The 22,133-nt window shown below is 55.4% G+C and overlaps 8 protein-coding genes across 8 annotated transcripts, besides 8 other annotated features; 5 read left to right on the top strand and 3 right to left on the bottom strand.

The window, feature by feature from the left end:
• Window positions 1-1,275: 1,275 nt before the first annotated feature.
• Window positions 1,276-3,383, top strand: EKO05_0000517 (uncharacterized protein; the record flags this gene model as incomplete). Its single annotated transcript, XM_038937027.1, has 2 exons — window positions 1,276-2,709; window positions 2,760-3,383. 2 exons carry the CDS (start codon window positions 1,276-1,278, stop codon window positions 3,381-3,383), a joined length of 2,058 nt encoding a protein of 685 aa, XP_038803060.1.
• Window positions 2,155-2,195: a tandem repeat.
• A 561-nt stretch (window positions 3,384-3,944) lies between the features above and the next one.
• Window positions 3,945-3,967: a tandem repeat.
• Window positions 3,968-5,118: 1,151 nt separating this feature from the next.
• EKO05_0000516 (uncharacterized protein) lies at window positions 5,119-6,561 on the bottom strand (the record flags this gene model as incomplete). Its single annotated transcript, XM_059635447.1, has 4 exons — window positions 5,119-5,756; window positions 5,805-5,978; window positions 6,029-6,353; window positions 6,406-6,561. The coding sequence occupies 4 exons, from the start codon at window positions 6,559-6,561 to the stop codon at window positions 5,119-5,121; spliced, it is 1,293 nt and encodes a 430-aa protein (XP_059491430.1).
• Window positions 6,562-7,442: 881 nt separating this feature from the next.
• Window positions 7,443-9,979, top strand: EKO05_0000515 (uncharacterized protein; the record flags this gene model as incomplete). The annotated part of the gene is made up of 4 exons (XM_059635446.1): window positions 7,443-7,445; window positions 7,529-9,299; window positions 9,388-9,763; window positions 9,937-9,979. 4 exons carry the CDS (start codon window positions 7,443-7,445, stop codon window positions 9,977-9,979), a joined length of 2,193 nt encoding a protein of 730 aa, XP_059491429.1.
• Window positions 9,980-10,793: 814 nt separating this feature from the next.
• Window positions 10,794-10,826: a tandem repeat.
• Window positions 10,827-10,886: 60 nt separating this feature from the next.
• Window positions 10,887-10,966: a tandem repeat.
• Window positions 10,967-11,142: 176 nt separating this feature from the next.
• Window positions 11,143-11,224: a tandem repeat.
• A 144-nt stretch (window positions 11,225-11,368) lies between these two features.
• Window positions 11,369-11,415: a tandem repeat.
• Window positions 11,416-11,723: 308 nt separating this feature from the next.
• Window positions 11,724-11,755: a tandem repeat.
• A 319-nt stretch (window positions 11,756-12,074) lies between these two features.
• Window positions 12,075-14,626, top strand: EKO05_0000514 (RasGAP protein; the record flags this gene model as incomplete). Its single annotated transcript, XM_038936837.1, has 4 exons — window positions 12,075-12,282; window positions 12,331-12,464; window positions 12,515-12,763; window positions 12,815-14,626. 4 exons carry the CDS (start codon window positions 12,075-12,077, stop codon window positions 14,624-14,626), a joined length of 2,403 nt encoding a protein of 800 aa, XP_038803056.1.
• A 978-nt stretch (window positions 14,627-15,604) lies between these two features.
• On the top strand, window positions 15,605-16,204 carry EKO05_0000513 (uncharacterized protein; the record flags this gene model as incomplete). Its single annotated transcript, XM_038936680.1, has 3 exons — window positions 15,605-15,782; window positions 15,890-15,997; window positions 16,086-16,204. The coding sequence occupies 3 exons, from the start codon at window positions 15,605-15,607 to the stop codon at window positions 16,202-16,204; spliced, it is 405 nt and encodes a 134-aa protein (XP_038803055.1).
• Window positions 16,205-16,761: 557 nt separating this feature from the next.
• Window positions 16,762-17,511, top strand: EKO05_0000512 (uncharacterized protein; the record flags this gene model as incomplete). The annotated part of the gene is made up of 1 exon (XM_038944719.1): window positions 16,762-17,511. One exon carries the CDS (start codon window positions 16,762-16,764, stop codon window positions 17,509-17,511), a length of 750 nt encoding a protein of 249 aa, XP_038803054.1.
• A 225-nt stretch (window positions 17,512-17,736) lies between these two features.
• Window positions 17,737-17,814: a tandem repeat.
• Window positions 17,780-18,861, bottom strand: EKO05_0000511 (Histone acetyltransferase; the record flags this gene model as incomplete). Its single annotated transcript, XM_038936665.1, has 3 exons — window positions 17,780-18,099; window positions 18,147-18,570; window positions 18,625-18,861. The coding sequence occupies 3 exons, from the start codon at window positions 18,859-18,861 to the stop codon at window positions 17,780-17,782; spliced, it is 981 nt and encodes a 326-aa protein (XP_038803053.1).
• A 1,861-nt stretch (window positions 18,862-20,722) lies between these two features.
• EKO05_0000510 (uncharacterized protein) lies at window positions 20,723-21,728 on the bottom strand (the record flags this gene model as incomplete). The annotated part of the gene is made up of 3 exons (XM_059635445.1): window positions 20,723-20,952; window positions 21,018-21,193; window positions 21,253-21,728. 3 exons carry the CDS (start codon window positions 21,726-21,728, stop codon window positions 20,723-20,725), a joined length of 882 nt encoding a protein of 293 aa, XP_059491428.1.
• Window positions 21,729-22,133: the final 405 nt, after the last annotated feature.

Genomic DNA, 22,133 nt, shown 5'->3' with positions numbered 1-22,133 from the left:
CACCTTTTTGGCCCCGTCATTCGCTTGTGGGGAAGGGTCTGCACGAGAGATGAACAAGCAGACCACGTGCTCGGATCCAACACATGCACGAACAAGTGCACTGCAGTCTTCAGGGCGCCCTTGTATGTTGTGTCATTACGGGATAATGCAAACAACTTTGTCTTGCTTGTATTTGGTTGCGCGTCAATTGCGTTTGCACTGCCTTGATCTCTTTTACTAGTTTGATGAATGTTGGGGTGCCGAAATTGCGACCTGTCCATCTCCCAGCTCAAATAAACAACTCAGCTTAGCAGCCGCACGCTCCCGAGGCAACGACAGGCGCACCACCTGACAGCTGCAAGCAATTCCTGGCACCACAGTCTGCTGCTCCACGTCATCCAATCTGACCAAGATCTGTCGCTGGTGTGATCGATCCGGCGCCACTGGAATGCGGCGACGGCTGGACATGCTCTCCTCTCCAAGTGCTGTCGTGACGGAGCTCTTGAAGAATGACCCACCCTTCCGTCTATCCGAACCGTGGAAATCCTCCTTGACGCCTTCGCAACCTCAAACACGCTGAGGGCGTTCGCACAGGGGCTCCCGCACCGCCTGCTGCACCACCAAGGCGCTGAAAATGAGAAAGTAGCTCGTGCTCATCCACACCCAGGGAAATTGCAAACAATCAGCGAATCAAACGCAGAGCGTACCTGGGTGTAGGCCGTGACTAGCTTCGATTGCGGAATGATGGACCACAGCACAGGCCCTCGAGCGGCGCGTTCTAAAGGCACGCGAACGTTTCGAAGGACCATTGGCTGCTCTGCCGTGTTTCCTTTGAACCTACGCGCCTACTCTGCCCCAGGCCGGGTCGCTCCTCCTCTCACCCGCCGCCGTCCTTACACCTTCACTGACCGACCTCTCACGGCCAGGCTGTCGTGCTTCTTTCAATCGTTGAGCGCGTCTTCGGCACCACTCTCTTTTAACAATAAACGTCACTCTTTATGTCTAGTACTTAGTTCACGATCAACATTCCAACACGCCGACGCGCCGAGGCCAAACCCAACTGTACATTCCTTCCGGCACAGCCTGACCTCCCTTGAGCCACAGCTGTAGTAAATATTTGACGATCCTTTGTGTTTGTATACAACACTACGTAATCGTAGAATCAAATCGAAAAGAGGAGGTGAATTGGACTCGCGTACTCGACACTCCACCACACCGTAACCACAATCGAACACGGCCTGTAAATTGACCACGCCCACGACTCGGACCAACAAACTGCACGCCACTGAACACGACATGGCGCACCAACATGGACACGCCCACCTTATACGCCGGCAACGCAACCGGCAGGAGGAGGAGGATGACGACCCAGTCGCAACAGTCATTCAAATAGTCACCGTACCCAACACCCCTACTAGCAAAGCCGTACGGGTCACCCAGCAGAACGATGCCCCAAAGACACTCGTCCCGCCCGCTGTAGCAACAAGGCCGTTCTCTACCGTTTCAGACGATGACGATGACGAGAAGCCCACGTCCACCAGGCCAACAGCCGCCAGTTCAAAGCGACCTGCTTCTACCACGATACACACCACTGAGTCTGAGACTGAAACTGCAGAAACCTCAACAGCGAAATCGACAAAGGGCCAATCTACACTGATCGTCGCAACCAAGTCTCCAGTCGCCTCGAACTCGGCGTCAGTGGTCGGCGCCCTGGTGTCTGCCACAGCATCTGCTACTGCGTCCATCTCTGCTACTCCCACATCCGACGCCTCGGAAAGTGGAGGTATGTCTGGTGGTGCTAAGGCTGGTCTTGCTCTCGGTATCTTGCTTGGTTTGGCTGCTCTCCTTGCTGGCATCCTGTTCTTCTACCGTTGCAAGAAGAACGCAATGGCGGGAGAGAAGGACAATGAGAAGATTGGTATGCACGGTGCTCCTGCACCCCTACCGCCTCAGGTCCCCACCGGTGCCGCTCCCAGCATGGATACCAATCGCACCATGTCTACTGCACCTCGCTTGAGCCTGCGGCCAGTTACCCAGTTCGATCCTACTTTCAACGAGCAGCGCAAGAGCGGAGGACTGCTCACTGTTGCCGCGGCTGCCGCTCCTATTGCTGCCTCTCAAGACCGAGCTGTATCACCTGAGGAGCGTCCCGTTAGCGCCTGGGAACGTCGTGGAGCTGCCAATGCTGCTCCTGCCGCTGCTGTTGCGCCTGCAGCAAACCCATTCAACGACCCTCAGACGCCGGCCAACACCCAACCACCAGCTAATCCCTTCGGTAACAGCGCCGCTCTCGACGCTGCACATGCAGCCATTCCTGACTCGCCTCCCCAAGCATTCCCCACGCACTCGGCAGCCCCAAGTGCTGACCTTGACGCCCGTGTTGCTCCCGCTCCCGCTCCAGAGGTCGATGCTGTTGCTGTAGCCAATGCTGTGACCAATGTCCCTGTGTCAGGAACCGAGTTCCCTGCGCCCCCCAGTCTCAACGCCAACACCGACGGAGTACCAACAAGTCCCGCATGGACAGAAGATGTTCCTTCGTCACCCGCCATGGGCACACCTATGATTGTTGGTACCGCTGGTGCTATGGTTGCTGGCCGTCCCAACGGTGCTCCTGCCGGCCCTAACAATGTCCACCGTGTTCAACTCGACTTCAAGCCCTCCATGGGTGATGAGCTTGAGCTAAAGGCTGGCTCGCTGGTCCGTATGCTTCACGAGTACGATGATGGATGGGTAAGCTTACTTGAATGCCGCCGTCTGATAATGCCACTGACACAACACAGGCTCTTTGTATCAGCATGGATCTCTCACATCAAGGTGTTGTGCCCCGAACCTGTCTCTCTAAGCACCCTGTCAAGCCTCGCACTGGTCCACCGCGTCAAGGCCCTCCTCCACCGCATATGCGCGGACCTCCTATCCGCTCGCCCATGGGCCCTGGCGGCATTCCTCAACCTCGTCCAATGTCTCCTGTCGACGGTCGCAGTTCGCCTCACCCGCCAGCTTTGTCGCCTGCTAGTGGTCAGGACCCCCCTGGCCCCCGCACTATGAGCCCCGGCCCCCGCCAGATGCCTCCTCACATGCAAGGCCCTCCTCGTAACCGTACCAACAGCAATGCTCCTTATCCTGGATCACCACAAGGCCGTGGCCGCGCGAACAGCAACGCACCGTACGCTGGACCTCCTCGCTCGATGTCTCCCGGCCCTCATGGAGGCGGTCCTATGGCCCCACCACCACAAATGGGTCGTCCCAGATCAAGCTCCGCAAGCCAGCTTGGCGGCGCTCGTCGTGGACCTGCCCTCGGACCCAGTCCCATGAACCCGAACATGAACCTCGATGCCGGTCCTGCACCTGCCCCCTTGACTAGTGCTGTTCCCAGCCGGAAACCGGTCCCTGGCATGGCATTGTAAACATCTCTCTAGCGACATTTCATGAGGACATGTGGAGCATTTTTGCGTTTTCCTTTTTTTTTCGATCGGATCACTCGCTCTCTTCGATATCTACCGATTTGTTTACCTTCTACCTCCTGCTACCGCGCCTGGCAAGCTTCCCGCCACTCGCACACGTGCAAAGGCGCGGTACGGACTGTTATACTTGCTTTCAGTGTTTATACCCAAGGCCCGTGTCTGCTACCAAGTTACCATGTGGTGCGGAAGGCGGACTGGGTCTTTTTTTTTTTTAACTAGTCGATAATGTCTTGAAGATATTGGGAGGTTTGCTTATCGTTTACCTGTCCGCTGGGAAGGTCGGATGGGCTGGACATATTGTGCATGCCACGTTGCTGCCCCGTCTGGTGGGCATCTCTGGAGGCGTGCTGGACTCTTGGGGCGGCTTCGAGATGGATTGGATGGATTGCATAGGAAACCCAAGTAAAAATGTACCAGCTATTATAAGCCGATACTCCGTTCTTTGCCTCGAGTCTCACTTGATGCAGTCTTCGCTCAACATGCTTTTGATTCCGTGGTTTTTCATGCTGCTGCTGCTGCTGCTGCTGATTATGCACGTTCTAAAAATCAGAAGAGCTACTGCGTCAAGAGCTCGTCAGGAACACGTCAATGCTGTGGACTCCGTACCCTCGGCATACCAGAGTACTTTCCTGCTTCGCATCTGAAAGAGTAGCATCTCGCCGCTTCGAGCCTGACCGTTCCTCGATCCTTGTATGTGTTCAGCTTCCGCAGCCGTAGTTGAATCAGAAGGTGTCCATTCGTTGCAAGGATGATTGATCGCATGTTACTCTAAAATTTGCATAGAGGCGAAAATCTGGTCAGTATTTGGGGTTGCTAGGCCCAACCAAAAGACGACCTGTCTGGCAAATCCATAGATGGGTGCCATTTGTTGCACCTGATGCCCGCGCTCACTGATATTTTGTTGATCAAGACATATAGCATCGATCCAGAAAATCCAATCTTCGTGCGTGTAGCGTAGATGCTGGAGAGCATGGAACAAACGTTCTGTAACTGGCATGTTTTTGCCGTTGAGCTCGATATTGCATGATTTGATCGTGCCGCCCCATGTGTAGGACAGAGCCTCGTACTCTATAGCGTCTTTAGCATCGTGAATTTGAGCATGGAAAAGCTCGCACCGTATTGGGCCCGTATCATCCTGGTACGGTCGGACAAGGCGGAAAGATGCGTTTGCAAGATCTATTGGCTCGTACACGTAGGATTCCATGGCGGCTCCAAACACGATCAGAGGACGCTATACTCGCTCTGGGACAAACGTTGGTCAGAGTAAATACGTTGTATTACGTGGAGACTCTGGTTTTTTGAGACCCAGTTGGGGCCAGAAATATCTACGTTGCTAGGCTCTGGATCTTGCAAGACTCCGCGCTGGTGAGACTGGGGTCGTTGAAGCACTGTTTCTCTCGGTCAGCACATGGGTAGAGCCTAGTTCCAGGCACAAGACGTGCGAGAAGAAGTTGTGGTGCAAGAAAGAAGAAGTCGAAGGCTAGATCCCAGGCATAATCGCGGGGTAGCGTCTGACAAGACTCGATTGGCCCACGTAGCGACGGCTGCTTTCTGCTTATTGATGGGCAATCCAATATGTTGTCAAGATTCGCGGCAGGTCGCATGAAAATCCACGTGGCACTGTGAGAGATGTTTCTGACGGCAGACAAAATCAGTTTGCTGAATTTATTGGCGTCTCTTAGAAGACTGTTCCGTCGCTCTCAATGATGATTGGGCTCGACTTCGTCTTCGGACGCAGCTTCGCCGCCGTTTCCCTACCAGACTTCCATGTTCCAGCCTCGAGCAACTGTGCCATACTGAGGTGAGCACCGTCCATCCGAGACAAAATCATAGGATATAGTTTGTCGATCAACACCAGAGTCATGGCTCGCCATTCGACAATCACATCATCGCCAGCTGCGAATTGTGGAAGCGCTTCTCTAGAGGCCTTCAAGCCTTTGTCAAGTGTGGGCTTCTTGAGCGATAAAACACCCATATCGACGAATAGACCACCATTGCGATACTCCGGGAGAGCGGTGAGAGACTGTGCATTGATCCACTTGATATTGAGGATACGTTGGAAAGGAACCATCAACGAGTAGGTTAGCCACTGTGTCAACTTGTGGAATGGTTGGATGAATTCTGGGTTGCTCTTGTCTGTGTGTGAAGAGCCGGCTTGATTTGCTAGGGCACCAAGTGGCCAGGCATCGCCGATAGGGGATCCGTTGATGGTTGTGCGGTCTTGAGGCCAAATTGGAATCAGCAGCGTCTGGAGAAGGTCCCAGAAGACGAGGATGTCGAGCGTTGCGGGGTCGCTAGCGGACTCTAACAAGTAATCTGGAAAGTGATGAGCAGGGACAATCGAATGAAGTCGAACCGACTCACCGACAGCGTTTCCTGGGCGACCTGCAGCTCCAAAAATATCGGGGTGGGCCAGCAACGATTTACCAAGCCCCCGAAGTAGGTTTGCCCTAGACTCCACTCCTAGCATAGGGTTGCTCTCTGTGACCTGCAGACCTTTGGCGAGAGTTTCGGTCGTCAATTGAGCTAGTCCTTTCCCTGAAATGGGTTGAGTAACAGACCTGACAAATTGGGCGAGAGATACTGACCATCAACCAGGGGTGTGTCTGTCTCCTCGGCGGTATAACCACCTTCAAGGAACATGTAGAGACTGGCAACTGCAATACCCTCGCTGCGCTCGTACGATCCTCCCGTCTTGGGCTCGATATACTTCCAGTGATCACCTGCGCCAGCATCCAGGAGCACTGATACGAAGAACAAATCTATTAATCGACGTGTAAGCTCTTTGTCGTCACAGCCGGATTTCTTCCACTCCTCGAGCAGGTCAGAGATCCGTGGGACATTGCCGACTTCAAAATGTTGCCAGCGGCCGTGTGGTGGTATAGTGTCAAACTTGTCTGGGCCGTAGTCACGCTAGTCGACACAGTGAGCTTGCTGTGTGGATGCACGAACGTGTGTAACGGACCTTGATGACGGAAGTCACGAAGTCTGCAACGTCATCCAGTTTGTCCTCGTGGACGTCAAAGTGGTTGAGGTTCCCGTTCTTTGCAGCCTGCCCAACTACCTTGGCGCGGTCTCTTATGGCACCGAGCGAGAGCAGGTACTTGACTGTAGGGTCCATGGTGGATACTGGAGCCGCAGAGAGAAGAAGTGTGGTCTTTGGAGGGGTACCGGTAGCGGCTTCAACAGTGGGGGGTGATGCACAGGGACTGACGGAATCGAGGATACTGGTGCAAAGACAGAGTATAGTAAGAGCGAGGTTCTTTGCTGGTGTCAAGCGCTCATAAAGGGCAGGGCTGTGGCTGTAGCTGCGCGCCCACTGCTATCTCTTGCTTACATGATGAGTGTTTAGGTGCCCGAAAGTGGAAGGCAGTGGTCAGGTGCCACAGACGGACCTCGGAGGTCGCCGGAGCATCAAACAGCTCAAGTCAGGGACTCAGGGCAATGTCCAGTGACTGGAGCGTAGTAGCAAAAGACCAGTGCCCGACGCCCGAGCGCTCCGGGGCAGCTTATCAAGGCGTACGCCGTACGGTACCGGTAGGCGAACGCATTCGCTTGACGGGCTCCATCGACGCATGATTGGTCGAAGCCGCGCCATCCCGCAGCTGCAACGCCCCCACCCACAAGCTTGGATCCAGAGACACAATGATGCAGTGATGCACGCTGCGTTGGCCGACCGGCTAGAGGGCTGCACGTCGCTTGAAATTCTTTGACCGGCCTGGCTGGCTGCTTGTGTGTTCTGCTCGACGCTCATTCGGTGACGTGTAAGACGTGGATCACAGTGGTTTTCCTTGCTTTGCCTTCCGCAGCCTCTCCTATCGCACCCTGCTTGCTCCTGATCGTTTCCAGCATGCAAGAAATCGCACACTGCGCTACCGTCCATCTTCTTCCACCCGCTACGGCCGGCGCGCAAGCCCTGAGTCGCCGTCGACAGCATCAGATCCACTGAATCCAGCGCGTCATTTGTTGGCAGCCAGCGCATACGGCAGGCACAAACGTGGCATGGTGGGTGATGATCAACGTCTCCTCTGTGGCCCCCCGGCCCACCGTGCCCTCCCGATACTGATTGCTGTCTGTTCGACTTCTAGGCGGACTACGAAGCTTCGTTCGAGGCCACTGCGCCCCCAGCGCGGCGTCGACCTTCGCGTGTCAAAAGCGCCGACGATGCTGCACACTCCGCACCACCCTCCTCGACAGGTACAGACGACAGCGGCTCCAAACTATCCAAGACAAGTCGGCCAACTCTGAAGAAGACATGCAAGAATCATGCATCCGCAGCACCGGCGCCCATCTACGAGGAAGAGAGTGCGCACTGGGAAGACGATACTGTAGGCCACATGCCGAATCTAGGGCAGATACCGGAAGGGCACGAAGACACAAGGGACAGGAGTAGGGACTCTGCCGTCAGCTCGGCTGTTGAGCCTCACGCTCGTCGCCGCCGGCATTCTGAGGATAGTAGCTCTAGTCGGCTGCGGGTGCGTCCAAAACATGGGTCCTTGCAGCGACGCGCCGGAAGCCTTGCCAAACACTCCAACCCTTCTTTAGCCTCAGTGCTTTCTGGCCTGACTCAGCCCAGCACAGCAAGCGAAAGCAACACAACTATTACCGAGAAATCTCACCGTCATGAACGGCGTCGCAAGGAAAAGTCGTCAAAGGGTAGCAAAGCGCAGCGTAGGAAGCGTGCTGAGGCACCCTCAGTTGCTGATACAGAAGCTACGCAATCTGATGTCTTTCAATTCCTGAGTCAGGATGCGGGGGGACAGGATTCACAACTCGATGCGCAGAGTGTCCTGCAGGCTTCTTCTCCATCGGTTACCTCGTCAGCAGATTCGCGTGACAAGGACAGCAAGTCCTCAGATGCTAGCGAGGGTGCTCATGACACCCCCAGGACATCACCGACCTCAACGCGAAGATCGTACAGTCAGGGAGCTCCCTACTACGGTCACTATCAACAACCATCGGGAAAGCCGTTGTATCAGAGTAGCTTTGTTCACGGTCCCGGAGACGAGGAAGCAGAAGATAGCGAAGTGTACAGCGACGAGGAGAGTACATACGACGCCAGCCACATGCCACACCCATCTCAGCCAGCTCCACACTGGAACTACCCCCCAAACTCCCAGCCCGGCAATGCACATGCAACTCATCTTAGACAACAGCAACACCGGTTTGCTGGTCACGTGCTTCAAAGCCCTCAGCCGCACCACAATGTTCCTTATGCCGGTGTCTTGTCCCCCAACGTCCAACCCGCTGTACCTTTTCACGACCCACGAATGTACTCGGGCGCATCGCCGACAGACTTTAGTGCGACAGCGAGCCAAGCTTCAGCATGGCCTCCCATGGCGTCTTATCCACCACCTTTGGCCATAGGCTACTCGCCAGAGTCTGTTGCTGCCTATCCACATCACTCACCCGTAGCAAGCCACAACGTGCCCATGACTGTGCAATCGCCCATGGTTGCACACGCAGATGCATCGCATCACTTGGCCATGGTCCCTCAACCTCACTCGCAACGGCAAGGAAGCGTCGCTGACGATACGGTGATTGGCTACGAGCTCCTGGCTTACAAGTTGAGTGAACTCAAGAAGGAGGGCCGCAGCAACCAAGAAGATACCGTGGTGCCTGCGTATCGTAAGTTTGAGCAGTTGAACCACCGCGTTCTCCTGCATCTGCAGGATGAAATCAGCGAGTTGGAGGAAGAACTACGCCTTCTAGACCATGATATTGCCCAAGCCTCTCCAGGCGGCCAAACAGGGCATCACCACCCTGCATCCAGACGAGGAGATAGTCTGCATGGAAACGACGTGCATCGCCGAAGGATCGATGTACTGGGTCGAGTCTATCAGAAGCTGGAACAATACAGTAAGTGCCCGATATCAATAGCATGCTTGCCCTATCGAGCTGCGCACGGCAAGCATCTACATGCGAGAAAGCGCCTGACCAAGCGTAGACCGGGCCCTGTCTGCGTTTAATGATGTCAAGAGCCTTCCCTCTGCTAGTCGTTCAGATGTGGATAGATACCGAGCGTGGATGAAGCAGCGCAATCCTATCCACGAAGCAGAAAGTCGTTTCCTCGAGCGCCAGACCGACTTGGTCGCGTTTTCGCCGAGAAGGGAGGCGAGTATTGGGCATGGCGCGGGGACAAGCCAGCATGCCGCCATGTGGCTTCCGCTGTTGCCGTTTGTGGCCTTTTCGGTTGTCCCCAGCTTGCTTGGACGCATCATCGTAATTGCGCTTATCAGTGCCGCGGGGCTAAAGAGGGTCACGTCGACGCCAGAGTTGACGGCCATTCTGACCATTCGGGAATGGATGTATGCGACATGGATGTGAGTTACTCTTCTTCATTGGACCCCCCTTTGGTGCTTGGGATACAGGCAGGCATGGCCAGCGCCGGGCCGCGAAGCTGTGGCTGCTTTGAGGTGGTGTTTATCGGCCATGCTGCTTCCTGGCCCTGTGCCCTGAGGCCTAAGGTTTTTGACAGGGAAGCTAATACATGCAGCTATTTCGGATCGATGTCTGTTCTCGCGCTGCTTGTGCGCTGAGCGCACAGGCACGCCGTAGCGCATTCTTGACCAAGTTGGGGAACGGGCGCAACGATCGCCATGCACAGACGATGGTCAATGCGCTGAGAATCGCGAACCAGCCATGTCCGAGTCGATGTGAGAGATGTGGAGTTTGTGTTTACTGTGTACGGCTGGTCAAAGTTTATGAGTTGGTTGTGGGATCAGCGTGTCATGGCGTCGCTCTTGGCGATCTGACGAGTGGATCTACATGGGTTGTTTTCTTTCGATTCTTTGTTTTCTTCTCGCGCGGCGTTCTCGGATGGAGGATCGCCAGACGATGAATGAATCAGCTTGGCGATTGCTTGGCGCAGAGGTGGGAACGGATTGGGATCCATGGCTCGCAGTGCGTCGAGCGCGGGACGATGAGGAATGCATTACCGAATCCTGGCTGCATTTCGGCGGCAGCAGGATGGAAGAGGGAGTGGCGTGATGGCTGATGCGGACGGGCAACAGCAGCATTTGGTGGAGCACAGCAGGCGTGGAAGAGCGCACCTGGGTAGCTGATAGGTACTGCATTGTAAGTAGGGCAATCGGGCAGTTGGTAGAAGGGCGGCGGGCATCGAGTGCAAATGAAGCGTTATCAAGATACATTGCGATTTGCGATGGCGAGTCGTTCGCAGTGACGGGGCAATAGGGCCGAGGAGCGGTGCTCTGGGACCTGCATGCTCGGCCAGAGGACCCACGCTCGATGGGAACATTGGGAAGTCGCTTGCCGCTTGCCGCTTGTAGACGGTTGCATGCTCGTAGGTAGCACAGCTGAGGGGCGGGCCGCGAGTGCATTCCATGCCAGGCCACGACACGACGACGACGACGACGATGACGACGAGCTCCCGTCTGCAACGGGCACGACACGCTTCGCACATGCCTCAGATAGGAGCCTTGACACGGACGTGGGCGTGGGCATGGACGTGGGCGTGAACCTGGGCATGGGACGTGGGCGTGGACCTGGGCATGGACGTGGACGTGATGGACAACTGGGCCGTGCAAGCCAAGTGAGATTCGGCAGCGTTTGTGATATTGACGTCTGCTAGTCAGGAACCGGCGAGTGACAGTGCGCGCGACCCGCTCTTTGGCTCCAGGGCCCCTGAAGGACAACAGCACCTGACCACGGTTTCAGAGGCGCAGCGTGCATGCGAGCCCTGCCCTGGCATCCTGGCACCCTCGGACCCTGGCACCCTGGCACCCTGGCACCCTGGCACCCTGGCATCCTGCATCCTGGCCCCTCTGCATCTCCATCTCTCTAGCCGGCAGCCTCTAGTCTCTACGCGCGCTACACCTGAGCGAACGCTGCTGTTCTCGCGGAGTTCGTGTCGTCGGTGCTATTGCGACTGCCCTTTGCGCCGTCGCCTGCCGCGCTCTCTGATCTCAACCGCTCTACCGCTCCACCGCCCTACCGCCCTACCGCGCCCTACCGCGACCCACTGGCTCCGTCGTGCTGCCACTGCTACTCGTGCTAGCCGGCCACGCGCTGAAACATACACTGCTCCTTTCCGCCCGCCCATTACTGGCGCCCTACACTCTGCGCTTCACGTCCTGAGGTTCTCCTCTGCTCGCCCGCTAATTTACCCCCAGCGACGCGTTGCCCTCCTGAGCCCTGGCATGTCGCACGCCCGTCTGTTCACCCCCCCCAGTTGAGCTTCGGTCCTGTCCCCGCACTGCCTGGCGCGACTCTGCTCTACCGTATCCAGGCCCGCGCGCAGTCCACGCCCGCATTGCATTGCTCCCACCACCACTGCCACCACTGCCACCACCACCGTGCGCAATTCATCCACACGCCTGCAGTCGCTGGAGACGTCGACACATCCTCACTACAGCGCGGACACGCATCTCTCCGTTGCAGCCCCCCTCTGCGCGCACAGAGTCTCCCACGGCATCCTGCCTGCCCGCCCGCCTTCCCCAAGCAAAGCGCTGCGGCGCCTCGTGTCACTGCGCTCAGCACACCGTAGCACACGTACCTGAGTGCTGACCTGGTTCCGTCGCCTACACCCCGCAACTCGTGAAACCGCCTACCACCGACCACGTCCTTTTCTCCGCCTGCTCTGACCCTCGCCCACGGCCTGAGCAATCCCTCGACATGGCCGTCTCAATGCTGCACGCCCCTTCACGCGCCTCGACCTCGTCCACCACGTCGTCCTTTGTGCCCGTCTCGCGCCAGAACACAATGTCGTCACACGATGGCTCGCGCTCAGTGCGCCAGTCGAAGCGCTACTCGGTCACCGCACTGTATCTGTCCATGTCCGCCAAGGACAAGGAACTCGAGATCGAGGACGATCTCGCCAGAGGTACCACACACAAACATGCTGGCTCCACCCTCGGCTAACAACGCATAGCCCAGAAGATACTGCGAGAGCTGAAGACCAAGATCTCGTCGCAGTCGAAGAAGAACTTCGTCCTCGAGAAAGACGTCCGCTACCTCGACTCTCGGATAGCGCTCCTTATCCAGAACCGCATGGCGTTGGAAGAGGTACGCATCGCTCAGCTGTAGCGTAACCACAGGTATTGACCGTGCTACAGCAAAACGAAGTTGCAAGCCATCTTGAAGACGGTCTCGAGCTGCAAGAGGGCTCCTTCCCCAACGACGAGAAAACACAGAAATACGGCAATCTTCTGTTTCTGCTGCAGTCAGAGCCACGACACATCGCCCATCTTTGCCGACTTGTCTCAATGGCTGAGATTGATGCCCTGCTCCAAACAGTCATGTTCACAATCTACGGAAACCAGTACGAGAGCCGTGAGGAGCATTTACTTCTTACCATGTTCCAGGTACGGCCTACGTCCGCTCCATCTGTCGTGACCCACTAACGTCTTGGCCAGTCGGTGCTCACATACCAATTCGACAACACACCAGACTACAGCTCGCTGCTGCGTGCCAACACACCCGTGTCTCGTATGATGACTACATACACAAGGAGAGGTCCCGGTCAGAGCTATCTTAAAGTTGTGCTGCAGGACAGCATTAACTCTTTAATTGAGTTGAAGGATCTCGACCTGGAGATCAACCCGCTCAAGGTGTATGAAAAGATGGTCAGCGAACTGGAAGAGCAAGGAAACCTGCCTCCACACCTTCCAAAGGGCGTCACAGCAGAGCAGGCCGCAGAGAACGAAAAGGTCCAGCAGATCATTGCGCCCCGACTGAACATGCTCATGGAGATTGCCAACAACTTCCTCTCGACTATCATCAAAGGTCTAGAGGAGACCCCGTACGGTATTCGCTGGATCTGCAAACAGATTCGCAGCTTGTCACGACGAAAGTACCCGGATGCGCAGGACCAGACAATCTGCACGCTCATCGGCGGCTTCTTCTTCCTACGCTTCATCAACCCTGCCATTGTCACGCCACGGTCATACATGCTGATCGATGCAACACCAGCCGAAAATCCAAAGCGCACACTTACGTACGTTGCAAAGATGCTGCAGAATTTGGCCAACAAGCCCTCATACGCGAAGGAGCCGTACATGGCCAAGCTCCAGCCTTTCATCCACCAAAACAAAGACCGCATCAACAAGTTCCTTCTTGATCTTTGCGAAGTACAGGACTTCTACGAGACCCTGGAGATGGACAACTACGTGGCGTTGTCCAAGAGAGATCTTGAACTGTCCATCACTCTCAACGAAGTCTATGCAACGCATCAACTGCTGGAGAGGCATGCGACGGAGTTGGTAAGCTCAAAGCTTGCGCGAAGGGACGACGCCAAGGATAAAGTTACTGACTTGCTTCAGGCAAGAGATGACAGTTCACATCTTGGTGTGATACTTCAGGAACTTGGGCCAGCACCGGCCCAGCTCCCACGTAAGGAGAACAGGGCGATCAATCTGCCATTGTTCAGCAAGTGGGAGACACCGCTTGACGATCTTACTGCGGCGCTTGACATTACTCAGGAGGAGATTTACTTCATGGAGGCGAAAGGCACGTTCGTCATGATCTTGCGCTCGCTTCCTCCCCACACTTCGGTCACTCGGAGACCGTTGAGACTTGACAGGATTGCCGAGGCAGCTGCGACGACGAAGAACGACTCGATCATGGTGAAGAAGGGCATCCGCAGCATGGAGCTGCTCAGTCAACTGCAAGATCTAGGTGTTATTGACAAAGAGGATGGCTTCTCTCTACTTAGAGATGAAGTCGAGCAGGAGTTGGTACACCTGGGATCCATGAAGGAGAAGACGATCGAAGAGACAAGAAAGCTCGAGGAAGTCTATCGGACCATACGCGACCACAACAACTATCTCGTGGGGCAGCTGGAAACATACAAATCCTACCTCCACAACGTTCGGAGTCAGTCAGAAGGGAAGACTAGGAAGCAGCAGAAACACCAGGTCCTGGGTCCCTACAAGTTCACACATCAACAGCTGGAGAGAGAAGGAGTCATCCAGAAGAGCAACGTCCCCGAGAACAGGCGGGCAAACATCTACTTCAACTTTACGAGTCCGCTCCCAGGGACGTTTGTCATCTCATTGCACTACAAGGGCCGCAATCGCGGCCTTCTCGAACTGGACCTGAAGCTGGACGACCTCCTCGAAATGCAAAAGGACAATCAAGAAGACCTTGACCTGGAATACGTCCAATTTAACGTTTCGAAGGTGCTTGTTCTGTTGAACAGGCGCTTCGCGCGAAAGAAGGGATGGTAGACTCGTCTCGTCCCGTCACGCGAGCTTCCACGAAGACACTATGATACCCCCGGTTTTTGCTATGTTGTCACCGCCGTCTGACGCCCTCTCTGACGTTTGTAATTCTTCCATCTTCACCCACGACTATTCTTACGGCGCCGCGGAGTTCTTTTGAGGTTTTGGCTGGGTCTTGTTGGGATACCCTGAGCTGGCGACATGGTCAGACGTCTCTCTCAGGAGATGTGTTCGAATCAAGGGTCGGCATTCGAGCCGAGAGATGGACGTGTTTCTACGGAATGTGTAGAACCGTAATTTCAGCGTTGCTTTACTTTCCTCTTTCTGTACGCTCGCTCGATACGCATGTTACACCTGTTGGGAGATTGATAGCGGGTCGCTGGGGGAGGACGTGATTGTCAATGCCGAACTTGTACTTCGGCAGGACCGACCAGTGAGCTTTTGAGCAATGTGTACGATACGGAGTGCTTTTCTGACCAGATGCTTGTACCGAGGTAATGGAAATGGGTTGATCGTACGAGTGCTTAGTCTCTGTCGCACGTCATGCTGAACGAACATGGCCTAATTTACGTGAGTAGCTACCAGGGCCAACACCACTTCAGACACCGTGATGGGCGTTGGGAGCGCGACTCAGCGAGGACCTGAAACTCACGGCGGCTGTCGTCAGCACCTGCGAGCACCTGCATAACGTCTCGCGATAAGAGATAACATCACATAGCATCATCGTCCCCCTCCGTACCTGTCACACGCACGTCCACTGGCGCGCTGATCGCCAGGTGGAACCGGGGCGCGTTGGATGCTGATTGGCCGCCTCGCGTCTGACTCCCCTTGAGACAGCGACTTGAACGTCAGGTCATTCTGGGAGCCTGGCCTTCCTCTCTTCCTTCTTCTACATGCTACTTCCACACTCTTTGTGACGTTAACCCGGAGGCTGTCTTGAACCAATATCCTTTCTTACCACCATCTGTATTCAATCCGTCCAAGATGAGCAGCTCCATCGCCATCCCCAAGCGCAAGAGCAAGGCACTCGAGCGCGCGACCGAGTCGGGATCCGTCGGCAGCAGCGCCTCCAGCCCTTCCTCGTACCAGCCATCGTCGTACGGCAGCTTCGAGGCGCCGAGTCCACGGCAGGGAAGCAAGGCCAGAAGGCCGAGCCTGATGTGTATGTCGTGTCTTCCTTTGAGTCGAGGCGGTGGTGATGCGCTACGGAGCTCTTATCGTCGTCATATCGATAAGGCGCGATAAGATGCCGGGCTAACGTGCGAGCAGCGGCGACGTTCTCCAAGGCAGAGCATACCGTGGTTAACGTTGGGGATGCCGAGTATCCGCGGTTGATCACATGCGTCAAGGCGAGCCAGGGCTTTGACTGGAATCAGGGTGCGTCTTGATACCTCTCTCCTGACGGCTCTACCGCGTTCCGTATTGAGGCGCAGGACGAGGAAATCAGTGCTGACAATCACAACAGAAATGTTCCTGCCCAGCTATGCCGACTTCCAATTCGATGACCTCGAGCGCCGACAGGACCCTGTGCAGGACATCGTTGTTACCGATGAGGAGGTGAAGAACATGTTCCCGACGTCGTGACGGCGGACAGCATTGTAGCGTCGACATGACCTCCAGGCTCGTCAAAGAATGGTCAACGGCGTACGTGCAATCATTCATGGGATACGGAGCATCTGTGGGTTGGGATTTATGGGTTGTAGGCGTTTGGAAGTGAAGGACTGGCGATAAGGCGTTATTGTACTTGCTTGGGAGAATCATGTACATTAAAACCTGAACCACACAATATATCAGATACATCACCAGCCTCATTCAAACCAACTGACTGTGTATACAGTCCTTGAGTTCGGACTTCATTGCAGCTCTCCTCGAGCTACGGGGGGCACGCGGCCGCCCCACCTCAGCATGCTCTTAGCGCGACAGCCGACAAGCGCGCGTTGATCTCCCGGCGCAAACAACACCAAAACAATGTCAAGTCAACACAACATCACACCCTCCCTCCCACCACGCAGTGACACTGCCTCGCCCTCGAACATAAACCCACACGAATCGCCAGGCATCTTTCACGACCCAACAAACCTGCCAAATCCACAGCGCGACACCCAGCGCACGACGCGCGCCCACACCAAAACACACCCAGCATGCAATCCGAGCACCGCAAAATCGAGCTCCAAGCCCCCGGAGACCTGATCCACCTCACCTCGCAAATCCGCGCCGCGGCCCGTTCAAAACTGGACCTGCACCTGCCCGCCCAGCCCTCAGACGCCCACTCTCCGGACGACCTGCGCGCAGCGACCGAAACGCTCGTCGACGCCTTCGTGGCGCAGGTCCTCGCGGGTCTGAAGTCCAACATCACAATCAATGGCATCGACGTCGTGAGCGCGGCGGGCGGGGGCGGGTTCGGCATCGACGGACACGACGGACACGATGGACACGATGGACACGCTGGCCACGCCGACGCAATGGACGGCGTACAGCAGAGCGCCGCCGTGCCAGGGGTGGAAGAAGTCGAGTTCGAGCCCTTCGACGACAAGCTGCGGGCCAGGCTAGCCGAGCACGTGGCGCGGCGTGACAGGCTCGTGGCGGACATCTCGCGGCACAGACGCGAGACGGCTGCGGCGAGTGCGAGGCGGTTCGAAGAGGTGTTTGAGAGCGAGGCACGCTTGTGGGACGCCCAGAGCCGAGTCGCCGAGGACAAGGCTGGTGGTGTGGCGCTTGAGCTGCTTGAGGGGGGGAGGGCGGTGGGGATAGCGAGGGAGGACGAGGTGAGGAGGAATTGGGAGAGGGCGGTGGAGGGGCTGGGCAGGTTGAACAAGGGCTTGCCGGAGACGAGGGCGAGGTTGGAGAGGTGTGGAGACGTTGTTGGCTATCTGGCTGCGGATAAGAAGTGAGCTTCTGTGGAAGGATGTGTTTGCGGGGTGTTTTCTTTTTTTTTTTGGCGTTACGGTGGGCTTCTTGAGCCGGGGCGAATACCCGCTTGTTTTGGCCTACAAAGGTACTACCAATCTTACCATTTATAGATTGCACACTTCAGAATTTCTGGAATCTTGGTTGTGAAAGAAACTGGGGTATCTCAACAGAACGCCTGATTTTGACCATGTCCACCGGCAGGAGCGCTCCTCACTCCTCACTCTCACTCCTCGCTCTCAATCCTCGCTCTCATTCCTCGCTTTCGCTCCTGCTTCTCTCTCTCAACGAAAACGCTTCCGAATCTACTGGGCTTTTGAGGCTGACTTTGTGCTGTTCTACCCACGCCCTGACTTTCGCCTTGTTGATGAGTGCTTCCGCGCCGCCCCTCTTCTTGTGCTCCAGCACGTCCATGGCTTGCAGTGTCGCTATTATGTCGTCTGGCACAATAAAGGTTCTCTGGCCGAGGTCGTGCACGGTCAGTGTCTTCTTCGAGGGGCTCGACAGCAGCGTGCGCGCAAGGGTTTGCGACCAGTAGTGCACGTATGCCAGGTGGCCGAGGTCGGATAGTGCTATGTCTTGTTAGTAGTTGCACTGTTCGGGACAGCGACCAGCTCACGCTTCTCGGGTCCACCAAGTCGTCCTTCTCTCTTGCTCATCTCATAGCTTGCACCCATGAGGATTTGGCCCAGGCCTTGCTTCTGCCACGGCGGGAAGACCAGTATGCACGCCAGATTGTTGTTGTCCCAGCTCATCTTCTCCTTGCTGAAGAAGCCCACGACCTGGTTCTGACCCACTGGGGCGTCACCGTCCAACTGTGTGTTTGGTATGTTCGGCGTGGGGTCGTGTGCGACAAGCAGGTAGTAGAGAAACGTCGTGACATCGTAGAAGACGGACTTTGTATCGAGGAAGAGCTTCGCGAACAGACATAGATTTTGGGCATACAGTTTGTTCTTCTCGCCATCAATCTCGTACAGCGAGTATCCGTTCGACGTATACACGTGGTTGCCTGGCGGCTCCGTGCTGCGTAGTGGGCACGCTCGCTGCGCTGTTGGTTAGCGTTGCGCTCGGTACGTCAAAAGCTGCGTCGCACTCACAAGATGCTTGATGAAGCCTGTGAGTTCTTTGGCGTACTTGAAGCACCACTGGCACACGTACAGCCGCTCCACCTTCCGGCCGACGAGCTCCTCGGGGTAGAAGGACGGGTACCAGGGCCTGATCAATAGCGAGCCGAAGACAACCTCATCAACGTTAGGTATCGCTGTCGGCTTCTCTACTGTATGGGGCGCAGGGCTGAGCGACGTGCCATCCTCCATGGACACATCTGGGGCCATTGGAAGAGCTGGCCGGGCTTGCGGGGTGATAGATGACGCGCTGCGGTTTGACGACGGCACATGTCACTAGCGTCAACGCGGGGGCACGTGAGCCCCAACGGCACGACGCTCCTTCTGCATGGTCCCTGTCTTACCTCCCAAACGACCTCGAGACACAATAGTGCTCAGCCAATTCCTCCAACTCGTGTGGTCTGAAATGTAACATAGCTTGTTGTTGTCACTACCCCAAGCTTACTTCACTCTCACACCGCGTTCTGTACAGTTCTATGCAGAAATATCTCGGAAACTCCTTCAGTAGCCAAGACTCAGACCTAGCCTGGCGATGTTCCAACTTCTAAACTGTCTATACACCGCATCACGACCTTGCCGAGCTGCCAACGCGCCCTCCGCCCATAAACTTTCCTCGCCCACGTTAATGCACCTTGTGTCACCATCTTGTACACCAACAACCTGCATCGATCCCACGATCCCATCATGAGCGAGCTGCAGAGATGCATCTTAGTGAACACATGCCGCAGTAAACAAGCCTGAACAGTATTGGTGCTTTGGTGCGTGTCCAGTGTCTCATCTTCGTTATCAGAAGCAAGGAGGGCACGGGCTTGACGGAAGCACTGCATCGACAAGGCCGCCTCAGAACCAGCTTGATCTTCAGAATCAGGGTCTTCACCGTACTGGTATTCAAGGCAGAGCATACCAAGGAGTAAACGTTTGTCTACCCGACTAGCATCGAACATCGGCCGATGAACGAAAGGGAGGAAGAGAGCAATGTGATCGAAGAACAGCTCACATCCCCGAACGCTCTGCGCTGTCGAAACGTTCCAGTCGTCTTTGCACCTGTGGCGACTCGACCGAGAACCACCTGGTAGGACTGCCTTGGTCAAGGCCGCCAAAGTTGTTGAAAGTCGTGCCGAACGGGGGACATTGCGTTGGTGCTGTTTCCAACAGTCGGTCTGACCCAAGTGTTGATGTACCTTGCAATACGCCGACAATGTCTGTTGACGGTCTTGTTGTGATCAAATGCGCTGCCAATCCATTGCTCGATGATACCTTAGTCCCAAAGTCGCTCTGATCATCAGGATCAGATTGCTGTTAGTCGTACCGCAAGGCATCGTGCCATGTCCTGTCAACTTCGAAGTCACCTTGTTCTTCTGGGGTGACAAAAGGCAGATCAGCCCGGAACTCTGATGCTTGCACACAGCTGTTTTCCCGAAATGCGGAAGCTTGCCTTGTTTCGACCATCTATACGCCCGAGAATTCATCAGTACATTTCGTATCGGCAGTTAAGCTGGACCATCTCCTCCGTCACGCCACCCCGAATAATCTTTGCGATCTGATCTGGGTACCCTGAATCCAGAGGCTTGTTCTCGCGACGGACGAGCCATCTGTATAAGGTGATGGCCGATCCCAAAATGCTACTCCTCATCTTCTGTAACCTCCTCTCGCAGGCGCAGGGCTCGATTGCCAACTACTTTCCTAGACTCGTAGCGTCGCTCGGATATAAAAGTACAACCAGTCTGCTTCTGACCGCGCCACCATACATGCTCGCAGGCATCGTATACTATTGGCTCATGTGGTACTCTGACCGCAAGAACACTGCATATCCCATCATCATCGCATGCATCGCAACCGCATGCGGGATGTATGTCATTCCAATGGCGACACTGAACGTCGGTGCGAGGTACTTCTCGATGATGATCTTCCCTTTCGCCTCAGTCGGACCCCAGCTCGTGCTATACAAGACAATCAACTTGCATCTAGCACGACCCGCAGCCAAGCGTGCGGCAGCGTCTGCTTTGGTGAATGCTATCGGTGGCACGTCCAACATCTGGGCGTCTTACCTCTACTACGCACCACCACAGTTCTACACGGCATTTGGTACGTTGATGGGGTGCGCATCAACCTTTGCAGCGGCAATCTCCATCTTGGATCCTTTCAGCACACTCTCGTCTTCGGTACCCTCTGCTGCGCCGGACTCCGACTCGATACGCCAAACTGCGAGGTCGTACTGGATCGGAGAGAAGGTTTTGCTGTTGTGCGGAAACTCTGGCATCAGGAAGGCGCAGATCGAACCGATAACAACGGTGGCAGAGCCTTCAATAGTGACTGCGCGTTAGCGTCCGCCGAGTGTCCGGGGGTAGAGAGGAGTATTGACATACACAACCACTGCCACGCACGAATTCCGTGACTTCTATCGAGTTTGAAGACAGCAGCAGCGAAGAGTCCGCCGAAAGCATTGCCGAATTGTTGTGCAATGTACAGTGCAGCGATCCTCTTTCCAAGCTCAGTCTTATTGTACCAGGCTGACAAATGATAGATAGCTCCCAGAGAAAAGCTAAGCAGAGAGCAATCAGGTCAGCTGATTCCTTGCCACTCTTCTTGCGACATACTCACACAGCTTCCGCCGCTCCGAGAACGGCACGCACAGCCAAAAGCTGGCCATAGGTCTTCACAGCCGCTGTTGCAGCAGAGATCGAACCCCAAATGACCACAGCAGCACATATGTAGAGGCCAGGTCTCGAGACCTTTGCAATGATCAGGTTACTTGGGATCTGGAAAGGAAGATATCCAACGAAGAGGATCGAGATTGCCGTTGCGAACTGCTGAGTCGTCATGTTGAGATCCTCCATAATGCCTTGCAATTTCGCCGCAGCCAGGTTCTGACGATCGATATAGTTCAAGATGTAGAGGATATCGATAACTGGCAGGACGATGAGGTCGATTTTGCGAACCAGTTTCCGGTTGAGGGCTGCGATCTCTTTGCTGAGGTTGCGAAGGGATTCTGGCATGCGCCCATTATTGACGGTCCCAAACTCAACATCGGTGCCGACAGTCCCAACGAGTTCCAGTTTCTTCAACTCAGTGACCATTATGGTATGACTCAGCGCCTCGAAGGGGCTGCGCATGCACGGTCACACCGACTTTGGACTCACAGCACTTTTCTTCTCGGTCCCCATCTCTTGCCTGCAGAGGTGTAGAAGTGGAATTTTCTTTCTAATGAGCGCGCGTTGTTTTTTCCATAATCAGGCGGTATATGCCTTCGAGCTTCGAATTTCAGGGTGATCTGGATCGCGTGTCCACTCAGCATGCCCTCATTAGCTTGGTTCTTGCAAATGTCGGTTTCTCGTTGATTAGCAGGGCGCTTCATATACCGAGTCTTCAACAGCGTGCGCGCGCCAAGAGTAAGCAGCAGTATGGCAAGAGCATTTCCGCTGCGTAGTCTTCCAACGCAAGCCTTTTCAATTCAGACACTGGTATAGTTTGTTTGGTTTTTG

The sequence above is a fragment of the Ascochyta rabiei genome, chromosome 1 (assembly GCF_004011695.2).
Source record: "Ascochyta rabiei chromosome 1, complete sequence".
Taxonomy (NCBI): domain Eukaryota; kingdom Fungi; phylum Ascomycota; class Dothideomycetes; order Pleosporales; family Didymellaceae; genus Ascochyta; species Ascochyta rabiei.
This window is presented reverse-complemented; position numbering and strand designations above follow the sequence as displayed.